This window comes from Erythrolamprus reginae, chromosome 13, assembly GCF_031021105.1.
Source record: "Erythrolamprus reginae isolate rEryReg1 chromosome 13, rEryReg1.hap1, whole genome shotgun sequence".
Taxonomy (NCBI): Eukaryota; Metazoa; Chordata; class Lepidosauria; order Squamata; family Dipsadidae; genus Erythrolamprus; species Erythrolamprus reginae.
Window position 1 is genome coordinate 9,206,590 of NC_091962.1, and position 24,170 is coordinate 9,230,759.

At 41.4% G+C, this 24,170-nt stretch overlaps 1 protein-coding gene across 2 annotated transcripts in view; it reads right to left on the reverse strand.

Moving 5' to 3' along the window:
* MACROD1 (mono-ADP ribosylhydrolase 1) overlaps positions 1–23,579 on the reverse strand; it is a 346,791-nt gene extending 323,212 nt beyond the window's left edge. The window contains exons 1-4 of one of the 2 annotated variants that reach the window (XM_070766140.1): positions 23,462–23,557; positions 23,241–23,328; positions 17,434–17,535; positions 17,210–17,329 (exon numbers count right to left, since the gene is read on the reverse strand). In XM_070766140.1, coding sequence (XP_070622241.1) covers positions 17,210–17,329; positions 17,434–17,535; positions 23,241–23,292 — 274 coding nt within the window. In that variant the 5' untranslated portion in view covers positions 23,293–23,328; positions 23,462–23,557. Of the gene's footprint in view, positions 1–17,209; positions 17,330–17,433; positions 17,536–23,240 lie in introns of both variants that reach the window. The other variant, XM_070766139.1, reaches the window with a different exon arrangement.
* Positions 23,580–24,170: the final 591 nt, after the last annotated feature.

A 24,170-nucleotide genomic window follows, 5' to 3' on the forward strand; every position in this document is an offset into this window, starting at 1 on the left:
CCCTGCAAGGCTGCTCTGCAGGTTAAGCCTCATCTCCATTAGCAGGAGGAAAATTGCATTGGACAAAACCACTGCGGAGTTCACTCCCACGGCCAAAACACAGGCAACAGAGACTGTTCATTGAACTTGGCCCTGCAAAGGATCAAAGGGGGAGATGCTCCAAATTTGGTTTGGATGCCAGGAGAGAGAAGAGGAGTTCTAACAGGAAGGGATATACAGCATGCCATAATTACAAGGGGCTGGGCATTCGTTTTACACTCTATCGTCCATCTATCCATCTATCTTTTTTAAAAATATATTTTTATTGGTTTTTTTGCAAGTTTAATATACACACAACATAAAACAGTGCATAGTGAAAAATGCCCACCATCCCGACACACACACATACCCCACCACCATATTGGGGGGGTTTCTTATATAACTCACTTTAACCCAAGAGCAATATATCTATTTACATATTATAGAGTGATTCCAATTTATTTCTTATAGCTTGGTTTCGGATTCTACTCGTCATATATCTTCTTACTTTGTCCCACCGTCCCATCAGTTGTCTATCTATCTTTCTCTCTCTCTCCTATCTAGCTATCTATCTATCTTTCTATCTCTATCTATCATCTATCTACAGTAGTCCCTCGCTATACCGCGCTTCACCTACTGTGGCTTCACTTCATCGCGGGTTTCTGAGGAAACCGATCGGCAGATTTAAACAGCCCACCGAACTCGATTGGCAGGTTTTTAAAATATATATATATATCTAAAATTGTAAATACTGTATTTAAATACTGTATCTAAAATAAATACTGTGTGGGAAGGGTTTATAAACACTTAAAACAATGAAAACTTACCAAACAATTACAATATAAATACTTAAATAAGTACTATCAGTCGATAAATTCCCCATCGTGGATTTCACCTATCGCGGCCAGGTGTGGAACGTAACACCAGCGATAGGTGAGGGGCTACTGTATCTCTATCTATCATCTATCTATCTATCTATCTATCTATCTATCTATCTATCTATCTATCTATCTCTATCTATCTATCATCTATCTCTATCTATCATCTATCTATCTTTCTCTCTCTCTGTCTATCTATCTCTATCATCTATCTATCTCTATCTACCATCTATCTCCATCTATCATCTATCTATCTCTATCTATCTATCATCTATCTATCTATCTATCTTTCTTTCTCTCTGTCTATCTATCTATCTCTATCTATCATCTATCTATATCTATCTATCATCTATCTATCTCTATCTATCTATCATCTATCTATCATCTATCTATCATCTATCTATAATCTATCTATCTCTATCTATCATCTATCTATCTATCTATCTATCTCTATCTATCATCTATCTATCTATCTATCTATCTATCTCTTATCTATCTATCTTTCTATCTTTCTCTCTCTCTTTTATCTATCTATCCATCCATCCATCCATCTATTCAAATTTGTAAAGAACTGATAAAGAACCAGAGGGAGACCAGGATAGATCTATTTCGAGCTGTTTTAGTTCTCGTCAGCTAGCCATACCTTCATAGGATTCAAACCTGGATTAAAGGTTCTAAGCACTAGGTCACAGGCTCTACTCATTTTTATCAGTTGAGGTAAGGGTGTGGCTGCCTGATGAGAGCAAATAAGCTTGAAGTAGATCTACAGTAGTCTCCCTTTCCTTTTCATTATCAGCAAAAATATGTTTCCCCCCCCCCATATATATATATTTGTTTTTGTAAAGAAAATTACACACACACACACGCAAAAACAATACAAATATTACAGTGCACACACATACCCAGAGAACTTTTTTTCCTCCTTATAGCCCGGGCATTCACGGCGAGAGGGAGAGCAAAATTAAGGTTAAACCATGAAAAAGCAGGGGGGGAAACCTCCCCAAACTGTCTGGATATATTCCTTTGGCCCCTCGGGTGAGGAGTCAGTGTGCATCGATTAATCTTTTGTGAATTACTGGGCTCAACGCTATAGGTGTTAGGGTGGGTATATATTGTATGCGACTTTCATCGGATTCTGATTAGGGGTTCGTGTTTAAACCGCTGTTGTGTGTCTTTAGATGCCCGCAGCCACTTAGAGAAAAAGCAGCCATATAAACTGAACAGATAAAATAAATAAAACAGGTTACACAAAGCTTCCAAACAGATGTGGTTTTTGGAGAAGAGAGAGAAAAAAGAAAGAAGCAATCCTGGTTTTTAAAAGTCTTCCTTATCTGCTTGAAACCTTTCCGCGAATCCGATCAGGTGTCATTGTATTCTCTGGGGGAACTAAATGGATAAATATAAGGGAACGCCAGACTTTGGAGCCCCAGTCCAGCTAGAATCAAGATCTTATTTATAGGCTAGGTTTCCAGGCTGGCCACCAAAGCCGTTCTCCCCTTGGGGCCTAGGCAAGTGTACAAATCCTATAAAATTATAATGCAAAAAATAAACTAAGCAGGGCATTCAAAGGGACGAGCTATTTCCAAGGACAGCTGCTCCCAGATCAGCTTGCCCAATTGTAAAGGGAGGAGAAACCCCAATTACGACATTACACATTATTCTGCGTTATTACAGGAGCCTTGTTGGTTATCCGTATTTTTCCGCGTGCAATTCAAGGAACTGGTTATTTACCTACCAAGCCATGTTATCAGTCAGGTTCTGGGCACCTTAAGGTATTTTGTTCTGTGTACTGGTAGTCCTCGACTTACAACCGTCCGTTTAGTGACCAAAGTTACAACAGCAAGGGGGGGGGAGTGACTTTTGTCGCAGCTTACGACCTATGCACTATTCCCAGGGTCATGTGGTTAAAATTCAGATGACTCATCGTTGTGACGGCCGCAGCATCCCAGGAGTCACGTGATCCATTTTTGGGATCTTCTGACAAGCAAAAGTCCACGGGGAAACCGTGGACTCACTAAACAACCGTGTGGCTGACGTAACAGCCGCAGTGATTCACTTAACAAGTGCAGGCGAGAAAGGTTGTACAATGGGGCCTAGAGGAAGAGCCTTCTCTGTGGGGGCCCCCAGCCCTCTGAAATGAGCTCCTCCTGGAGATTTGCACTGCCCCCACCCTCCTCGCCTTCCATACGAGTCTTAAGACTCACCTATGTCACCAGGCTTGGGGCAATTAGGTTTCAGCCCCCTGGCCAACGAAATGAGATATATGTTGTACGATTGAACTGGTATGATTGTTTTCAAATATTGGATTTTTAATTTTAAATTTAATTAGATTTGCCGTTTTACTGTATTGTTATATTAAATGCTGTGAGCCACCCCGAGTCCTCAGAGAAGGGCGGCATACAAATCTAATTAATAAAATTAAATAAAAATAAATAAATACTCATTTAACAAACGTCTCGCTTAACATAAATTTTTGGGCTCAGTTGTGGTCACAAGTCCAGGATTACCGGAGCAATCTACTGTTCAGAGGCTAATCTTCTCCACAACAACACAAGAGCACACAACAGATTCAAACTTAATATTAACCGCTCCAAACTTGACTGTAAAAAATATGACTTTAACAATCGAGTTGTCAAAGCGTGGAACTCATTACCGGACTCAATAGTGTCAACTCCCAACCCCCAACACTTCTCCCTTAGACTCTCCACGATTGACCTCTCCAGGTTCCTAAGAGGCCAGTAAGGGGCGTATATAAGTGCACTGATGTGCCTATCGTCCCCTGTCCAATTGTCTTTCCTTATCTCATATATCATATATATTCTCTCCTTATCTATCTATCTATCTATCTATCTATCTATCTATCTATCTATCTATCTAATATATATATATATCATATATATTCTCTCCTTATCTCTTATATCTTATATATTCTCTCCCTCCCATCTACTTCTCTTCTTTTTACTTTCTATCGTTATATATATTACTTAATGTCTATTCTCTTACATATTTATTGTATATTGGACAAAGAATAAATAAATAAAAATAAAACAATGGCCTTTAAAATACGCTACTTGGTCTCCAGCTAGAGCAAATTGCAAGAAATAAAATAAACAAATAGATAAAAAGAAGAGAGTTTAAAAAAAAAACAGGAGAAGAAACCTCGATGGCAAAAACTGGATGGGACAAGAGACAGCGGAGAAACCGTGCCAACCACTGTACAATGTGGTAGTTAGCTATCTCAAAAAGGAAGGGGAAAACCCCCCCAAAACAAAACCCATAATAGATTTGGGCAGCCGGGAAAGAGGTTTATCAGCAGATATCCACTTAAATGTGCGGCTGCTGCATTTTTCACTGCCATCGTTCGGATTTTGTGCCCCAGGGGTCAAAATAATTCCTCTCTCGCCTTAGGGAACGCAAGCCTTGATTCAGGGGAGAGAGGCTATCACTTATTTCCCTGCCTCGGGGAAGCCCCCCCAAAAACACCCGGCGAGGAACAGAGGGAAATATTAAGTTAAATTCACATCAGAGGCATCCCTTGTGGGGAAAAAAGCGTGTGGAAAGAGCAGGAATTGGGGGGAGTTTATATGCTGGCAGAGCTAAAGTCTCCCTGAGGCCTCCAGGGTGCCCCTGGCCCCCAGATACCTGATTTGTAGCTCCCCAGAAATCTTGCAAAATGTTACTTACTTATTAAGAAGATTTATAAGGCTGTCCAGCTCAACTCAGGGTGACTCTGGAGGGTTAGGGGCTTACGAAAACAAACCTCGGTGGACAACAATCCAACTAGCGACAGCTATCCAGCCAACCACACGATGGGTTCCATGTCACTGGCAAAACCACGTCTCTGGAGCATGAATTTACCAACAACAACAATCCCCCCTAGGGGGGGGAGGGGTAGTCCTTAGCAATTGGAATCTCAATTTCTGTTGTGAAGCAAGGCATGAGTGGGGCCCAACGGTAGGGCTTTTGTTTAGCGAATGGCTGAAGTCGTTAAGCGAATCCATCTTGCTCCATCGGACTTATGCTTCTGGGAAGGTGGCAAATGGCAGTCAGTGTGACCTTGGAATGCCGCGTTTCTGACAAATGTACGCTGGTTGACGAGAGTCCGAAGTTTGACCTTGATTGTGGGGATGCTGCGACAGTTGTAAGTGTGAGGACCAGTTCAACCAGCTGGCTGAAGCGTAGACATCAGAGAGTTATTGTTAATGGCGAGTATTCTGAGCAGAGTCAGGTTACAAGCGGTGTGCCACAAGGGTCTGTTCTGGGTCCTATTCTTTTTAATATGTTTGTGAGTGACATGGGGGAAGGTTTGGTAGGGAAGGTTTGCCTATTTGCCGATGACTCTAAAGTGTGCAATAGGGTTGATATTCCTGGAGGCGTCTGTAATATGGTAAATGATTTAGCTTTACTAGATAAATGGTCTAAGCAATGGAAACTGCAGTTTAATGTTTCCAAATGTAAAATAATGCACTTGGGGAAAAGGAATCCTCAATCTGAGTATTGTATTGGCAGTTCTGTGTTGGCAAATACTTCAAAAGAAAAGGATTTAGGGGTCGTGATTTCTGACAGTCTCAAAATGGGTGAACAGTGCAGTCAGGCGGTAGGGAAAGCAAGTAGGATGCTTGGCTGCATAGCTAGAGGTATAACAAGCAGGAAGAGGGAGATTATGATCCCACTATATAGAATGCTGGTGAGACCACATTTGGAATACTGTGTTCAGTTCTGGAGAGCTCACCTACAAAAAGATATTGACAAAATTGAACGGGTCCAAAGACGGGCTACAAGAATGGTGGAAGGTCTTAAGCATAAAACATATCAGGAAAGACTTAATGAACTCAATCTGTATAGTCTGGAGGACAGAAGGAAAAGGGGGGACATGATCGAAACATTTAAATATATTAAAGGGTTAAATAAGGTCCAGGAGGGAAGTGTTTTTAATAGGAAAGTGAACACAAGAACAAGGGGACACAATCTGAAGTTAGTTGGGGGAAAGATCAAAAGCAACATGAGAAAATATTATTTTACTGAAAGAGTAGTAGATCCTTGGAACAAACTTCCAGCAGACGTGGTAGATAAATCCACAGTAACTGAATTTAAACATGCCTGGGATAAACATATATCCATCCTAAGATAAAATACAGAAAATAGTATAAGGGCAGACTAGATGGACCATGAGGTCTTTTTCTGCCGTCAGACTTCTATGTTTCTATGTTTCTATGTTCTAAATCATTTTTGTTTCCAGTGATGTTGTTAACTTTGGATGGTCATTATTTATTTATTTATTGTTAGAGTTGAAAAGGACCATGAAGGCCATCGAGTTCAACCCCCTGCCCAAGCAGGAACCCTATAGCACACCAGTCAAGTGGCAGTTTAATCTTCTCTTTAAAATGTCCAGAGTGTTGGAGTTCACAATGTCCGCTGGTAGGTTGTTCCATTGGTTGATCGCTCTGACCATCAGGAAGTTCCTCCTTATCTCCATGGTGAATCTCTCCTTGGTCAGCTTCCAGCCGTTGTTCCTTGTCCTGCCCTCTGGTGCCCTGAAGAATAAAGTGATCTCCTCCTCTCTCTGACATCCCCTCGTATACTTGTAGACTGCTATCATGTCCGCTCTGGCCCTCCTTTTCTCTAGGCTATCCATGCCCAGTTCCCTCAGTCTCTCCTTGTAAGTCTTGGTTTCCAGTCCCTTAATCATCCTGGTTGCTCTTTTTTGCACCTTCTCCAGAGTTTCAATGTCTCTTTTGAAGTGTGGTGACCAGAACTGAATACAGTACTCCAGGTGTGGTCAGACCAGGGCGTAGTAGAATGGTATTAAGACTTCCCTGGTCTTGGAGTGTGTTCCCCTGTTGATGCAGTTTAGGATTAATGAATGGTTGTAAGTCAACGGCTACCTGTAATATTTTGTGGGAATACCTTCCTCCCCAGGGGAGAGGGAAGTGTTAATATTCATCGTAATTCTGGGACTAAAATTGCATTTGGGGTTTTGACTTGTAAACACACACATACATACACACAATCACCTCAATGGGCTAAGCGTAATTATGGCTGACAGAAAGCTCAGTGTGGTATCCCTGCTGTCCTTGCCATTTTGGCCAAGATGTCAAACGGCCCAGGCCCCAAGTTGCAGAATATAAGGTTATGAAGGACCTTGGAGGTCATCTAGTAATCCAACCCTCGACTGTTCTGGAGAATTGGGAGTCCAATCTTTCCTTGAAAACCTCCAGCGATGGAGCACCCACAAACTTCCAGAGCGGTTCCACTGATTAATGGTCCTTGATGGCGCAGTGGTTGGAGCGCAGTACCGCAGGGCTACTTCTGCTGCCTGCAATTTGGCAGTTCAAATCTCACTAGGCTCAAGGTTGACTCAGCCTTTCCGTGGTAGGTTAAATAAGGACCCAGATTGTTGGGGGAAAGAGGCTGACTCTGTAAACCGCTTAGAGAGAGCTGTAAAGCACCGTGACGCGGTGTTCCGACCTAGGCTTCCTGATAAATCATAAAACACAAAGGTAATCCCCAAAACCTCTTTTTATTTCGACAGCTGTGAATTCTGTTCATTCCCAGCTGTAATAAATCCCAAACAGTGTTCATTAGACCGACAGAAGTCTGCCACGGTCTTTCGGCAAAGATGCTGATAAGCACCAACCTTTATCTCTCTTGATAAAGACCTAGTTGGCAAGGAGCTTTGCAAGGCCAAATAGAACCCAGAGTCAGAACTTACACCGACCAGAATTGAACCAAGTTGCTTCCTGCAACAAGCACATCCAGTTGCTCCTCATGTCCCATGGGAGGGGCCAATCATCTCCAAGCCTTGCTCCCGAGTAGCCCTTTCCTTCCGCAACACTTCTTGCCTTCTCTGCACATCCGCCCACTGGGAACAGACTCCCCCTGTTCCTCTGCCTGGCTCATGTCAGCCTCTGGAGGCTCCAGAGTCAGCACAGAACTCCCAGATAGCCCAGGCTCCCTCTCTGCCTCGTACATAGAGCCTTCTCCAGACTACAGGTTTCTCCCCAGCTCCTGCTGTCCGTCTCTGCTGCCGGCTGCTGGTGGACCACAACAAGCGGGATATAAGTCTAAGTGCTACTGGTATTACTATTGCCATGTCCTTGGTAACTGCATAGTCAGCACCCCCAATCCTTAACTTCCAAATCCCCATTAGCAGGGCCTGCCCCCCCTTCCGTCCCCCCCAAAACCTGCCTTGCGAGAGTTGCTTAATGCACTTCCAACCTGCCTGTGAAATATCACCTGGCAGCGACCATAAAAGGGAGCGGAGACGGGAGCCATCTGATTGGGGAAGCGCTTCCCATTTAAGCCTGCTGCAAATCTCTATTTTTATGGCGATTTTTATAGTCCAAAGGTGGAAAAGAGACAAGAGGGGAGGGGAGGGGGGGAGAAAAAAGAAAGAAGGAATAATTCAACACTTATTGCTCTAAAAAAGAGCCGTTTATGGCCACTGCAGGAGCTCTCTTTGAAGAAAGCTACGGGGAAGAGGGAGATATATATTTATTTTATTTTATTTATTTGGTTGGTTGGATTTCTATGCCGCCCTTCTCTGCAGATTCAGGGCGGCTTACAAAAAAAGAGAATAAAATACAATACAAAATTTAGCAGGAGAAATCCAACCTAAAACAAATATTAAAAACCCCCAAAATATAAAAATCAGGCATTCACATTCATACATCAGTAGTCGCACAATCACATCTTCGACTGGGGCAAGGTGTTAAGCTCAATGGCCCCAGGCCTGTGGGCAAAGGTAAGTTTTTAAAACCTTGCGAAAGGCCAGGAGGATGGGGGCAGTGCGGATCTCTGGAGGGAGTTGGTTCCAGAGGGCCGGGGCAGCTACAGAGAAGGCTCTTCCCGTAGGTCCCACCAGCCGGCATTGCTTAACTGACGAGATCTGGAGAAGGCCAACTCTGTGGAACCTAACCTAACACTGGGATACATGGTATATATATATATACATACATACATACTTACACACATACTTACTTACTTACATACTTACTTACTTACATACATACATACATACATACATACATACATACATACATACATACATACAATTTAATTTGTGTCCCTTTATCATTTTTTACAAGTAACCTAGGGTGGTGAACTTCTTCCTCTTCCTGTTTTCTTCACAACTACAACCCTATAACGCTCTCTACATGGGGCTACCTTTGAAAAGTGTTCGGAAACTCCAGATCGTGCAGAATGCAGCTGCGAGAGCAGTCATGGGCTTACCTAGGTATGCCCATGTTTCACCAACACTCAGCAGTCTGCATTGGTTGCCGATCAACTTCTGGGCACAATTCAAAGTGTTGGTTATCACCTATAAAGCCCTTCATGGCACCGGACCAGGGTATCTACGAGACCGCTTTCTGCCGCACGAATCCCAGCGACTGGTTAGGTCCCACAGAGTGGGCCTTCTCTGGGTCCCGTCAACAAAACAATGTCGTTTGGCAGGCCCCAGGGGAAGAGCCTTCTCTGTGGCGGCCCCGGCCCTCTGAAACCAACTCCCCCCGGAGATTAGAATTGCCCCCAGCCTCTTTGCCTTTCGTAAGCTCCTTAAAACCCACCTCTGCCGTCAGGCATGGGGGAACTGAGATATTCTTTCCCCCTAGGCCTTTACAATTTATGCATAATATGTTTGTTTGTAGGGATGTTTGGTTTTATAAATAAGGGTTTTTCTTAATTGTTTTAGTATTAGTTTTAGTATTGGATTTACATGATGTTTTGTACTATTGTTGTTAGCCGTCCTGAGTCTACGGAGAGGGGTAGCATACAAATCCAATAAATAATAATAATAATAATAATAATAATAATAATAATAATAATAATAATAATAATAATGTGAGTTGGGCTCACCCAACCAGCATTCACTGCTAAAGGTACTAAAACTCACTACCTCTTGGTGACTGGCTCAAAATCCCCCAAACCAACTTTCATGCCTAAAATGGGACTAGAACTCTCTGTCTCCTGGTGATTGGTCCAAATTGGCTTTTGTGGCTAAAATGGAACTAGAACGCCCTGTCTCCTGTTGATTAGCCCAAAGACGTCCAGCTGGTTTTCATGCCTTAGGTGGGACTAGAAGTCACCATCTCCTGTTGATTGCCCCCAAGTCTCCTGGTCTCACTTTAGGCATGAAAGCCAATGAGAGACTTTGGGGCGATCTCCAGGAGATGGTGAGTTCTAGTTCCATTCTAGCCATAAAAGCCAATTTGGACCAACTCATTGTCGCCTGGTTTTTGTCCTGGTGCCTTAACCCCTGGAGCAAGCTGGCTATCGAAAGGCAACCGAGAGGATTTATTTAGCCTTAGGGAAATCAACTCAAGCGCTATGCCCTGCTAATCAAGCTTTTGGGGACTGACTGGAGGATGGATCTTAGCTAAAGATGATTGGCATCTATTATCTTGTCTAAGATCCTTCCTCCCCCCCCCCTCCAATTTTTTTTTTTGTCTGATGCAACAGCCGGCAAGGAAGGGGCCTATATGAGATGTGACGTGATCTCTTCCGCAGTCTCAAACTATTCCTTCCAAAGACGGTTCATTTTTTTAAATTAATTTTTTTTGTTTTTGCTTCTAAGAATAAACTGCATTAGCTACCGGAGACCTCGTTGTCTCCACGGACGTGGCCAAATTGCCTCGCCGCTTCAGTGACTGTATCGCTGGGACATCCCTGGGATGAATTCTGGAGGTTAATCAGGCCCTGCGATTAATTATGCAGTTAATTAATGTCAGGTAATTAAGCACTGTTTCATTCTGTCAGTTCCTGGACCGGTGGAATTGGCGCCCTGCACCAAAAGCCACGGAGGCAGAATTCACTTCTTCATTTTTTGGCTTTGCATGTCCAGGTGTCAGGATGGGGAATTCCGGATTTGGGTGATAACACCCCCCCCCCCCCAAAATGGAAAATGGGATTGAAAAGAAGATGTAGAGAATGAAGAGGAAATAAGCTTGAGGAGAGCCAGTCTGAACTGGTGGTAATAATTAATAATAATAATAATAATAACAACAACAACAATAATGAATACCAGTCAACAAAAAAGTCATCAGCAAAGGTAATATATCTGTTTTATGGAGTTTGATGTGCTGATTCTAAAAATATGCTTAGCTTTGCTAAAGTTTCTGATATAGAAAGCATTTTTGTTATTATGCTATTATTTTGTATTGATGTTATTGCTTTCTTAATGTTGCCAGTATATTTCCTATACCTTATAATAATGATGCTGCTCCATGGAAACTATACCTGCTACAGAAAAACTATATACATTTTTGAAATCAGAACAAAAAAATGATTCAAAAAATGATTCAAAAAAGTACAGTCAACGGCAATGATTACAAAAAGTATTTTTTGTAGACCTGTGTAGTAGTAGTAGTAGTAGTAGTAGTAATAGTAGTAGTAGTAATAATAATAATAATAATAATAATAATAATAATAATAACAACAACAACAACAACAACAACCTAAGTGTTTTAAAGATTTATATGCTATTGGAATTCTTAAAAGTGTGGACATTCCCTTTTGAGTTTTTGGGAATGTATGAATAAACATCAAATGTGATTTATGAAGATCAGCTGATGGCCTCTATACCTCTACAAAGTCCTCTTAATATAGCTAGCTGAAGGAAAGTGTTTGGGAGAATTAAGATCATATCATCTGCAAATAGATTTAAAAGATAGCTCCCATTTTTATCTCTCTAATCTGATTATTGAATCTAATTGCTGTTGCCAAGATTTTGGTGATAAAAGACAACCCTACTTAGTACCTCTTAAAATCATAATGGGATCTGAATCATAGTTGTTAAGACATATCGGGGATGTTGAATAATATTTAAGAGGACCCGGATTGTGGGGGCAATATGCTGGCTGTTAAAGAGTGCTATTGCTAACATGTTGTAAGCCGCCCTGAGTCTAAGGAGGAGGGCGGCATAAAAATTGAATGAATGAATGAATGAATAAATAAAAAAATAAAAAAATAATATAATAATAATAATAATAACAATAGTAATAATAGTAATAATAATAATTGCAGGCTATAAACACAGTTCTCCACGGAAATTACTAAGCAATGAGATTACAAAATTCTTTCTCAAATCCCAGATTTGTCTTTACAGTACTGTTCTACTAATCACCTTCCTTGCTTCCTTCCTTCCTTTTTTCCTTCCTTCCTTCCTCTCTCCCACCCTCTCCTTTCCTTCTTTCCTTCCTTCACCTTCCATCCTTCCCTGTCTCCCTTTCTTCTTTCCTTTTCCTTCTTCCTAATCCTTCCCTCCCTTCTCTCCCCCCTTTCTTTCTTTCTTTCTTTTTCTTTCTTTATCTTTCTCTCTCTCCCTTTTTCTCCTCCCTCCCTTCCTTCCATAAAACCAATGTACAGTAGTTTCCTTTTGCCAAATGCAGGGAAGCACTCTTCCAATTTTCAGACACTAGAGTTACAGGTGGCTGCATCACATTCAAGGGAAGCCGGCCACCAAATGCTCACTGCTCAGCCAATTCTCTGAATCCTCTTGACTACAGCTTTGTCAGCTGACCGGCGGTAAACAAACCAGGGTTTTTCAGGGTGAGGCGCGAACCCGGTGGAGAAGTTCTGCTTCTAAGGGCCTTTTTTTAAGTGCTGGGAAGTGGGGTCAGCAAAACCAAGCAAGGCCAGCCCACCCTGGGCTTCCTAAACAGCCGCTCAGATTGTGTTCCAGCTCCTCCGACGATTCCACTGGCAGCAAACGTCCGCCAGCAATTGGACCGCTGGAGCGACAGATGCGTCGATTTGCCTTGACAATTTGCCACTCTAATAGCTGCCTGGAGCTTTCGCCTCCCGCACTTGGCGGGCTGATAACCAGGGCCGGTGATTGGCAATGCCAAAGTAGTGCAGACACTCAATCCATCCATCTTTCTATAAAACACCCAGCTGGGAGAACACAGCACCAATTTCCCCACAAGCGGGTCCCCCACAGCGCCTGAGCTCTTGAAGTTGACAAAGAGAGAGAAATAGAGGTGGGGGTGGATGGATGGTCCTACAAGGACCACGTAGGGTTGAAATCTACTCAGGTGACCCAACAGAAAAGGTGAAAGGAGAAGGCACCAAGCACAATTCCAGTCCTGGCCTCGCAATCTGTAGGCTAAACCATACAGAAGAGCCCTTCACTCCTCCACTTGAAACAGAATACCCTACGAAAATAGACTAACAATCCTGGGTCTAGAAAGCTTAGAACTACGAAGCCTAAAATACGATTTAAGTATTGCCCACAAGATCATATGCTGCAATGTCCTACCGGTCAATGACTACCTTCAGCTTCAACCGCAACAACACAAGAGCACGCAACAGATTCAAACTTAATATTAACCGCTCCAAACTTGACTGTAAAAAATATGACTTCAGCAACCGAGTTGTCAAAGCATGGAACTCATTACCGGACTCAATAGTGTCAACCCCTAACCCCCAACATTTCTCCCTTAAGACTATCCACTATTGACCTCTCCAGGTTCCTAAGAGGCCAGTAAGGGGCGTACATAAGTGCACTAGTGTGCCTTTCGTCCCCTGTCCAATTGTCTTTCCTTCATCTCATATATCTTATATATTTTCTTCCTTTCATATATCTTCTCCTCTATTTTTACACATTATCTTTATATATATTACTTCATGTCTATTCTCTTCCATATGTATTGTGTATTGGACATATGAATAAATAAGAAAATACAATGAAGAATTGAGGATGCTAGGCCAGGGGTGTCAAACTCGAATTACATTGAGGGCCACATGCGGATTGTGTTGGACCTCATGGGGTCAGCGTGAGTGTGGCCAGCTCAACATCAGTCATGTCAGGGGTGCCTATGGGGCCTGAGCGATCTGCCAGAGAAAACAGGCTCCCGAGCTGCGTTTTCGGCTGCGACAGCCTCCTGCAAGCCTCTGACAGCAAAAATGGAGCTCCCCTGGCAGAGCCACCATGGGCCAGTCCTTCACTGTTTCCAGGACGGCCCTCGCAGGGCAGATATGACCCCCAGGCCTTGAGTTTCACACTCCCTGGTCTAGACTAAGGAAGAGGAGGATTAGGGGGGGTCATGCTAGCACTCTTCTGGTACTTGAGGGGATGCCTCAAAGAAAAGGGGGTCCATCCTAAGCATCGGAGGACACTAAAAGGAAGCCACAGATGGAAACTTACCAAGGAGACATTTGAATCAGTAAATAAAACCACGCAGACACAATCTCGCACCTGCGTTATAATTTTGACGTTAGGTAGTCCTCAACTTACAGTGGTTTGTTTAGTGACCGTTCAAAGTTACGGCGTTGCAAAAGGACATGTTTTTCACATCTACGGCCGTTACAGCATCTCCAGGGTCAGGTGATGAAAATTCGGATGCTGGACAACTGATTCATACTTACAACAGTCGCAATGTCCTCTTTCGCAACCGTCAACGGGGAAAGCAGATTCACTCAACGGTCATATGACTAACTTAACAACTGCAGTGAGTCAACTAAACAATGTCGGTTGGTGGGCCCCAGGGGAAGAGCCTTCTCTGTGGCGGCCCCGACTCTCTGGAACCAACTCCCCCCCAGAGATTAGAACTGCCCCTACTCTCCCTGCCTTCCGTAAACTCCTTAAAATCCACCTTTGTCGTCAGGCATGGGGGAACTGAAACACCTCCCCCGGGCATGTACAATTTATGCGTGGTATGTTTGTGTGTGTGTTTGTTAGAAAAATGGGGTTCTTTTTAAATATTTTAAATTTATTTGGATTTGTTATGAATTGTTGTGTCTTGCTGTGAGCCGCCCCGAGTCTGCGGAGAGGGGCGGCATACAAATCTAAATAATAAATAAATAATAAATAAATAAACTATGGAAAGAAAGGTCATAAAATGGGGCAAAAACAAAACACTTAACAAATGCCTCGCTTAGCGACAGACATTTCTTGGCTCAGTTCTTGGTCATAAGTCGAGGACTACCTGCAAATACTCACAGGATTAATTCTGTCCTAAGCCTGGGCACAAAACTTTCCAATTGCTCGCTGTATGTTTTTGTTTTAAATCATCAATACAGTAGAAATAACAACATTATCTTTATTTTTTTTAAAGTATAATATTGAAGTATATCGGTGCATTGCTAGCGACATATGCTGGCGCCTTGGGAGGTGTTAACAACACATCTGGTGCCTGTAAGAGCTTTGAGACCATGATTGTGTTAAGATTTCTGTCATGGCGACAAGTTAAAGAGGAAATAAACACCCTGCTTGCTTGGTTAAGCTTCCACAGACCACCCTGCTTGACGAGCCTCCTGCAAACCGACAAACTGGGTTGCGTCCAAGCAAGGAAAGAGAAAACACCACCGCTGCGTGTGTTTTTCACAGCTAGGAATAAAATCGGATTGTCGGTAACCTTAATTTACATTCCACTGTACCTATGAATTAAGGACATATGGACATTATGATGTACAAGGGAAGAGTGATGAAGCACCAGCAAAAAAACTCGTTAGCAGAGACTTATAAACAACGCTAATAAAACCTGCAGATTTATTGGGGTGGCGAACTGGAATCGAACGCTGAATTCTGATTCTTTGGTGCCCCCCAGTGTTCATGGCAAGCAACAGCACCAGGTGTTGCTGAGTCAACTTCTGTACAGTATACAGTAGTCCCTCGCTATATCGCGCTTCACCTACTGCGGCTTCACTTCATCGCGGGTTTTCAAGAAATATTAATGAGAAAAATCATTCGCGGATCTTCGCTGGTTCGCGGGTTTCTGAGGAAGTCGATCGGCAGGTTTTTTTAAAAAAATATATCTAAAATTGTAAATACTGTATTTCAATACTGTATCTAAAATAAATACTGTGTGGGAAGGGTATATAAACACTTAAAACAATGAAAACTTACCAAACAATTACAATATAAATACTTAAATAAGTACTATTAGTCGATAAATTCCCCATCGCGGATTTCACCTATCGCGGCCGGGTCTGGAACGTAACACCAGCGATAGGTGAGGTCTTACTGTACTGTATTTCAGGCAGAAATACGATACACTGTACAGTATTTCTGCCTGAAATTAAAAATCAGATTGTCTTTCTGAGACTGGTATGAACTATGCATGGTTTCCCCCCCAACTTAGACAGCCATAATTTCCCTCCCTTCCCTCAAATCGCACATGGCATAGTCCCCCTGCACATGGAGAAAAAAATTAATTTTGACATACTGTAATCCGATTCTTCAACGAGAACCATTTGTCACGTTTTTAAGAACTGCCAAGTTTCACGATAACCTTATTGCAACTCGACCTTTGATGCCAATCACCCAAGTATTAAGCGGCACAATGAGCATAGCAAATCTGTTCTTAAAGAGCTTGAAACACAAAAGGGATAGACCAGTTTTTCAAATACCTGTTTAAAAAAAACCAAAAACCAATCCATTGCACAGAATTAAAAAATCACTTACCTGCTTTGATCACTTACCTGCTTTGTTTCGCCATCCAATTGCAAAGAGTAGAAGGATTCAAAATTGCTCATGGGAAGGAGGCGATATGATCACATCCCATCCCCCTGGTATTTATGATTGCATTTCCCCCCAATTTTTGTTCTCTAATTCTACAGATATATTGTACTCCTTTCCAAAGGCTTCAAAAGTTTTTACTGTACATTTTCAAACAGTGAGATTTCTTATCACGACCAGCCCAAAATACTTCTTTTGGCTGTTGTGTAACAGTCACAGCAATTTCCAACTAGGTGAACTTCAACTCCCAGAATTCCCCAACCATTGATCAGAGAATTCTGGAAACTGAAGTCCACACATCTTGAAAGACACTGTAAAGTTGTTTCCTAAAACATGTACCATATATACGCACATCATACATATGCATCCAATACTTTGACTTTTTTTTTCTCTCCCCACCCATCCTCAGGATAGTACATTGCAAAGTTCAAAGCCAGAATATTTTTAAAGAGACTCAAATACTGTGGAAATTGCAAAAGGCTTGTCAAGAGCAGATCTCCAAACTTGGCATCTTTAAGACTTGTGGACTTCAATTCTGGCTGGAGAATTCTGGGAGTTGAAGTCCACAAGTATTAAAGTTGTATTGATCTGACCATAGTTAGATTTTTTCCCCTGTATTAGTTAGACTTCTATGATTAGCAGAGCAATGGTAGCTCCTTTAAATGTTAAATGTTGTTTGTATTGTCTTGTCTCAAAGAAAAACAATAAAAATATGATTTAAAAAAATTAAGTTGCCAGTTTGGAGACCCCTGGCCAAGAACATGTCAGTTCCTTTTCTTCTGTTTTTAAACCCAGGCAAGGAATGCAAAAATCACACCCCCAAAAGCCAAAGGGATCCAGTCTGCCCTTCACTCACCAGCATTGACGATCGCATCGACCTCCAGCTTGGTAATGTCGCCTCGGAAAAGGGAGATTTTCCCATTCAGGTTATTATCTTTGGGAAAATTGGTTTCTTCGGGTTGCTGAATCCGAGCACCTGGCAAGAAAGGGAGAAGAGATAAAGATTATGATGATGGGGGGATGGAAATATTTATCTGTCATTAACTTCAAAACAGCTTAAAAAAAAAAAAGACAACTCACTTTTTGCCATTTCTTTCCATGTTGGGATCTGCTTCAATTTGATGAAGTCTTTAGTGAAGTAATGTGCACGCCGCTGTTTGTTATTCAGTCCTTTCAGAAATGCTGAATGGGAAGATAAAACAACAGAGAAAGAAAAGAATGGTCGGTGATCCAAATTCAGGGAAGGGGTTTTTTGGAATCTGCAATAATTTTCTGTGTATTAGTTAGAAAAGAATCACTTTTCAATATACCCAAGGACTTCCGTTGTATGTGTATATTGTGTATACACATGCAATGACAATAAAGTATTTATTTATTTGTTTATTTGTTGATTGATTGATTGTATTGCACCTTCAAATGTATTCAGTAGCTAGAAGCTGGTGAAAAGTTTTGTTTCTGGAGTGGCTAAAATGACCAGAAAGCATCAAATATACAACCGAGCATATCCTGAGTCCAGGTAATCTTTGTCTAGTGCAGTGTTTCCCAACCTTGGCCACTTGAAGATATTTGGACTTCAACTCCCAGAATTCCACAGTCAGCGAATCTCCGGGACCGCCTTCTGCCGCACGAATCCCAGCGACCGGTTAGGTCCCACAGAGTTGGCCTTCTCCGGGTCCTGTCGACTAAACAATGTCATCTGGTGGGACCCAGGGGAAGAGCCTTCTCTGTGGTGGCTCCGACCCTCTGGAACCAGCTCCCCCCAGAGATTGGGATTGCCCCCACCCTCCTTGCCTTTCGGAAACTCCTTAAAACCCACCTCTGCCGTCAGGCATGGGGGAATTGAAACATCTCCCCCTTGCCCATGTAGTTTCAGAAGATTGCCTTTCAAATGTTACTATATAATAATCATTACTTTCGTTTCTTTTATCCCATATACGTTTAAACCAACTGACAAGGATTACACTGTGTCTAAAAATGTTTTGACTATTCTAAAAACAGTATAGTTTCGACTGTGTGCTTGTTTTTTATATATTGGGGTTTCTTTTGGATTTTTTAACCTAAAACTGTTATTTAGATTGCTAAATATTAGATTTGTTACTATGTATTGTTTACCATTGTTGTGAGCCGCCCCGAGTCTACGGAGAGGTGCAGCATATAAATCCAGTAAATCTAATCTAATCTAATCAAGCCAAGGTTGGGAAACACTGGTCTAGTGGAAGCACCAACTCAGTCATTGATCAAAACTGTCGCTAAGTGAAGCCACAATTCAGTTTACAAACCATTTTCAGTCTTCTTTTGCTTGACAGACTTGCAAAGGTTGTCCATGAAAGGCCCTGGTTGCAAAGTTATTTTGTGACCCTTGTAAGAGTGAATGGTTGCTAAAGAAGGCAGTCGCTGAATGAGGACTAGCAATGGCAGCTAGAGCTATTGGTCTAGTGGTTAAGAAAATGGGTGGTAGTGAGTTCTAGTCTCACCTTAGCTATGAAAATTAGCTGGCGTCTTTGGGCTAGTCCCTCTCTCTCAGCCCAACCTACCTACAGGACTGTGGTTGTGGGGAAAATAATATGAAGGAAGGAATATGATATATGTTCACCTCCTTGAGTTACCTATGAAATAAAGAATATCCTTTATAGTTTTTTTTATACTATGAAGTTCATGTTATACTTATTATACACTAAAAATACCCAGTTAAGATTCTGTATTATCTATTTTATTATTTAGTTCCTATTGTGTATAGGTTTTATAAAATTTTATCTTTTTATTATTGTACACTCACAGAGGTAGCTTGTGTATGATGGACTGTCAATAAATTTAGAGGAAATAGATAGATAGATAGATAGATAGATAGATAGATAGATAGATAAGATAGATATGATAGATAGATAGATAGATAGATAGAGATAGATACGATAGATAGATAGATAGATAGATAGATAGATAGATAGATGATAGATAGATAGATAGATAGATAGATAGATAGATATGATAGATAGATAGATAAGATACGATAGATATGATAGATAGATAGAGATAGATACGATAGATAGATAGATAGATAGATAGATAAGATACGATAGATATGATAGATAGATAGAGATAGATACGATAGATAGATAGATAGATAGATAGATGATAGATAGATAGATATGATAGATAGATAGATAGATAGATAGATAGATAGATAAGATACGATAGATATGATAGATAGATAGATAGAGATAGATACGATAGATAGATAGATAGATAGATAGATAGATAGATAGATGATAGATAGATAGATAGATAGATAGATATGATAGATAGATAGATAGATAGATAGATAGATATGATAGATAGACAGACAGACAGACAGACAGACAGACAGACAAGGGAAGAGAGATAAAGAGAGAAAGAAAAAGAAAAAGGAGGAAGGAAGGATGGAATAGAATAGAATAGAACAGAACAGTGTTTAAAAAAAATAAACATGTAACCCTGTGGTTCGACACACAAGGAATTTGTCATTGATGCAGATGCTCTCAGTGTACATAAAAGAAAAAATATATTTGTCAAGAATCATGAGGTACAACACTTAATGATTATCATAGGGGTCAAATAAGCAATCAGGAAACAATATTAATAAAAATCTTAAGGATACAAGCAACAAGTTACAGTCATACAACCATAAGTGGGAGGAGATGGGTGATAGGAATGATGAGGAAAGAGAGAAAGAAAAAGAAGAAAGAAAGAAAGGAGGGAGGGAGGGAAGAAAGAGAGAAAGGGAGAAAAAGAAGAAAAAAAGAAAGAAAGGAGGGAAGAAAGGGAGAGAGAAAGGGAGAGAAAGAAGAGAGAAAGCAAAAAAAAGAAAGAAAGAAAGAAATACCCCTTACACAGCCAGTACAACACCACACACACAAATTGCAGGAATGAGGAGTATTAAATAAGGGTATAATACTTATACTAACCTAAGCAGAGGGTTGTTTGGTTTTTTTGCAACATGGATATGCAAGAACTGAGGAATTAACTTGCTTGGTGTACATAACACACTGCAGTGTGTTGCCCACTGAACTGATTTTAGAAATTGGAAATTGCAATTCAGGGATTTATTTCTGAGGAAACCCCTTTCTGGATGCCAATTTTGGGCACCAAACCGCTTCCAGGCCTCCCCAAGAATATCCCCCTTGCCTTGTCCCCAGAGCCAGGGATACTCAGGGCTATTTCTGAGTCCCTAATCAGCTCAGAAACAGACAGAGACTCTTCTTCAGGGAACAAAACGAGCCTTGGAAAGAGGCCTATTTTCTTAGGCCGGCCGCCATTGTTCTGAGGGAACCATGTACCTCAGCAGGAATACAAAGAAAGCTGTCTCCAAAAGCAATTCAGGGGGCTGGCTCCTTTTTCAACTACTGGTCCTCAAACCCTTTCAAGGTTTTTTTGGAAAGCCCAGCTTTTTGCAAAACAAACAAACAAACAAACAAGGTCTCTCAAGAGGACATTTTCCTCAGAGAATGGATGCAGGCCTAGTCCAGGCCTAGTCCGGTTGCTAGGCAACTGAGGCCCTAAACCATTCCACTGCCTGCTCACTGCAAATTGCTGCCTCTTTTTAAAAATTTATTAAATTTAATACATTGCCCATCTCTCTCTCTCTCTAAGCGACTCTTGTCACCTCAGTAACTTTGGGTGGCTTACAAACTTCATAAAGGAGAGGCTCAAATATTAAATAGAAATGAAGTACAGCCAGCCCTAAGACTTAACAATCAATCATTTGGGAAACAAAGTTAAGCCGCAGTGAAGAAAGCGGATTAATGGCTACTTTTTTAAACACATGTTAAAAATAAACATTTTAACCATTTTTTTTGTTACCTTTAAGTTAAAAATAAACATTTTAACCATTTTTTTGTTACCTTTAAGTTAAAAATAAACATGTAGCCATGTTTCTTTGTACTGCTGCTGTGTTTTTAAAAAATAAACATGTAACCCTGCCTCTCTTTACAGTTCTGTTAAGAATAAAACATTTATTTTATCTGGGTCTAAGTGACCCAAGCTGTTTACATATAAAAACTGTTAAAAGAAATACTGTATACCTAAAACAAAGATGTTTAATCTAGATTAGAGACGTCTTTGTTTTAGGTATATTTCTTTTAACAGTTTTTTATATGTAAACAGCTTGGGTCACTTAGGTGAGGTGGGCAGTGTGAAAATTTAATAAAAATGGGGCAGAAGTTTACTTTCCCATAGAAACATAGGAGACTGACCGCAGAAAAAGACCTCATGGTCCACCTAGTCTGCCTTTGTACTATTTCCTGTATTTTATCTTAGGATGGATCCATGTTTATCCCAGGCATGTTTAAATTCAGTTCCTGTGGATTTACCAACCACGTCTGCTGGAAGTTTGTTCCAAGCATCTACTACTCTTTCAGTCAAATAATATTCTCTCACCTTGCTTCTCATCTTTCCCCCAACTAATCTCAGGTTGTGCCCCCTTTGTCCTATTAAAAACATTTCCCTCCTGAACCTCCCCATGCCTGAGAAGAACTGAGAAGAAGTTCCATTTTGCAGAGTTTGCAAAAGCCAACTTAGAAATACATAAGCGACAACTAAAGAAATGATTCTGGGTTCAATCCTGGATGAGTTGAAGCAGCAAATCTTTGCAAGGGTAACTTTAAAGTACAAAAAACAAAGTGCCTTTTAGAGCAAGCTCCAGTACAACTCATTTCTTGCAAAACCTGCCATTTCCTAGGATTCCCAGCCAGCATCTCATCAAAAGGGGATGGGATTCACATGTTGGATAAATTGGAGAAGGAGGGGGGTTTAGAAACCACTGGTTGCAGCTGGCTTCCTAAGGAGCCATTCTGCCTTGCAACAACATGGTCCACCAATCAGAAGGTTGGCCAACCTAACTGGCTAAAGATGATTTCTTCAAACACGTTATGAAACTTGGCCTAACCCTTCCATTTCCTAACAAACATTCCCTTTTTTAAGTTTTCTTGAACACAGTCTTATAATATAATGTGTTCTTTATTTTTTGAAAAAAATGCTGCTTACTTAAAAAAAAGAATGACTTTTACTGCACTTGTATCAAGGGTGCAGAAATAAAAACAGTTTAGGCTCTTGTTTGCAGAATTAATGAGATATTTTCCCAGCAAACAATCAGTGGAACAACTTGCCTCCAGAAGTTGTGGGTGCTCCAACACTGGAGGATTTTTAAAAGGAGACAACCATTTGTTTGAAATAGTGTAGGGTTTCCTGCTTAAAAGCAGGGGGTTGGACTAGGAGACCTCTACAGTTCTTTCCAACTCTGTTATTGTTTGATAATCCCAGATCAATTAATCAATGGAACAATCTGCCACCAGAAGTTGTGGGTGCTCCAACACTGGATATTTTCTACGAGAGTTCGGACAGCCATTTTTTTGCCAGTTCCAGGGGGGTGGACTAGAAGACCTCCAAGGTCCCTTCCAACAATTTTATCCTGCTATTCTAATTAACCAGATATACCTTCTGTCCAATGCTTTTATGGACAAGCATTTTTGTCAGGTCCACACATACCACTCATTTTCCTCTAAAACATATTTTTTTTAAAAAATAACAACAAACAAGCCCACTTTAAGGTTCCTTTAGGAGGAGATCTAAAGAGTGCAAACTACACTCTTAGGAGTTGGATTAGATGATTTACAAGGTCCCTTCCAACTCTACTAATCTAAATCTGAGGATGTTCAGCTAAGTTCTCAGCAGCCTTTCCTGTTGCAGTCACCCCAAGTTGCCTTAAACAAACTATAGTCTATTGAAGCAAGAGCAAGCTTGGGAGAGATATTAAGAGTCAGGAAATTAAAGGAAAGGCCTGTAGGAGCTCAGGGAGACTCAGGGACTTGCAAAAACACACACACACAACCACACACACTGCCCTTCTCACTTACATTTAGCCTCCTTCCAGTCAGTGGACGTGACCAAATCCACCTTAGCAGCCATGGCCAAGGGGGCAGCTACAGCCCAGCTCCGGATGCCCTGTGCAAACACCCACCGGCTGACAGCCTTGCCCGAGGGGAACCTGTCCCCGTCCCCTTGCCTCCCACCCGCGTGGACAGCGATGGGGCGGCCGCCCCACTCCCTCCACAGCCTCCCTAGACTGCCAAGCCACCTCTGCTGCTGGAGGGACAGAAGAAACCCGCCTGGCATGGTTGCAAAAGCCTGCAGCGGGCCGCTCTGGTTGGTCCCGGGAAAGGGCAAAGGGATTTTTCTCCCTTATATATATATATCAAACACCTGGTACTTTCAGCAGCGGAGCCAAGGAAGGCGCGAGTTGCAACAACAACAGCTGCAAGCTCAAACGCACGAGCCCAGCCTCTGCGGCCCCGCCCCCGCGCTCGGATGCGAAGGCCTTCTGGGAAATGTAGTCTTTTGCAACAAACGCTCCTTAACCGCTGCCAGACTAGACATTCTTTCAGCTCTGGCTGAGGATTCTGGGGAAATTGAAAGATATGGAGGGTAGGGGACTTTTATGGCAATTAATGAATTAGCATTAGCATTGTATAATGCTATGGAATGAACGTGGATGACTGTTTATAAGTACTGGGTTTTAGAATTGTTTTAAAATTCGATTTTTTTGATACAGTACATTGTATTTTTGCATCCATTTGCTGTGAGGTGCCCTGAGTCTGAAGGATGGCATAGAAATCAATCAATCAATCAATCAATCAAATAAATAACTAAATAGCTAAATAGCTAAATAACTAACTAAATAAATAAAACTAATACTAATCAGAATCATAAGAATAAAAATAATAAGAATAACAAGAATAAGAATAATGACAAACACAATAATACTAATGCTAATTTATTAATTGGAC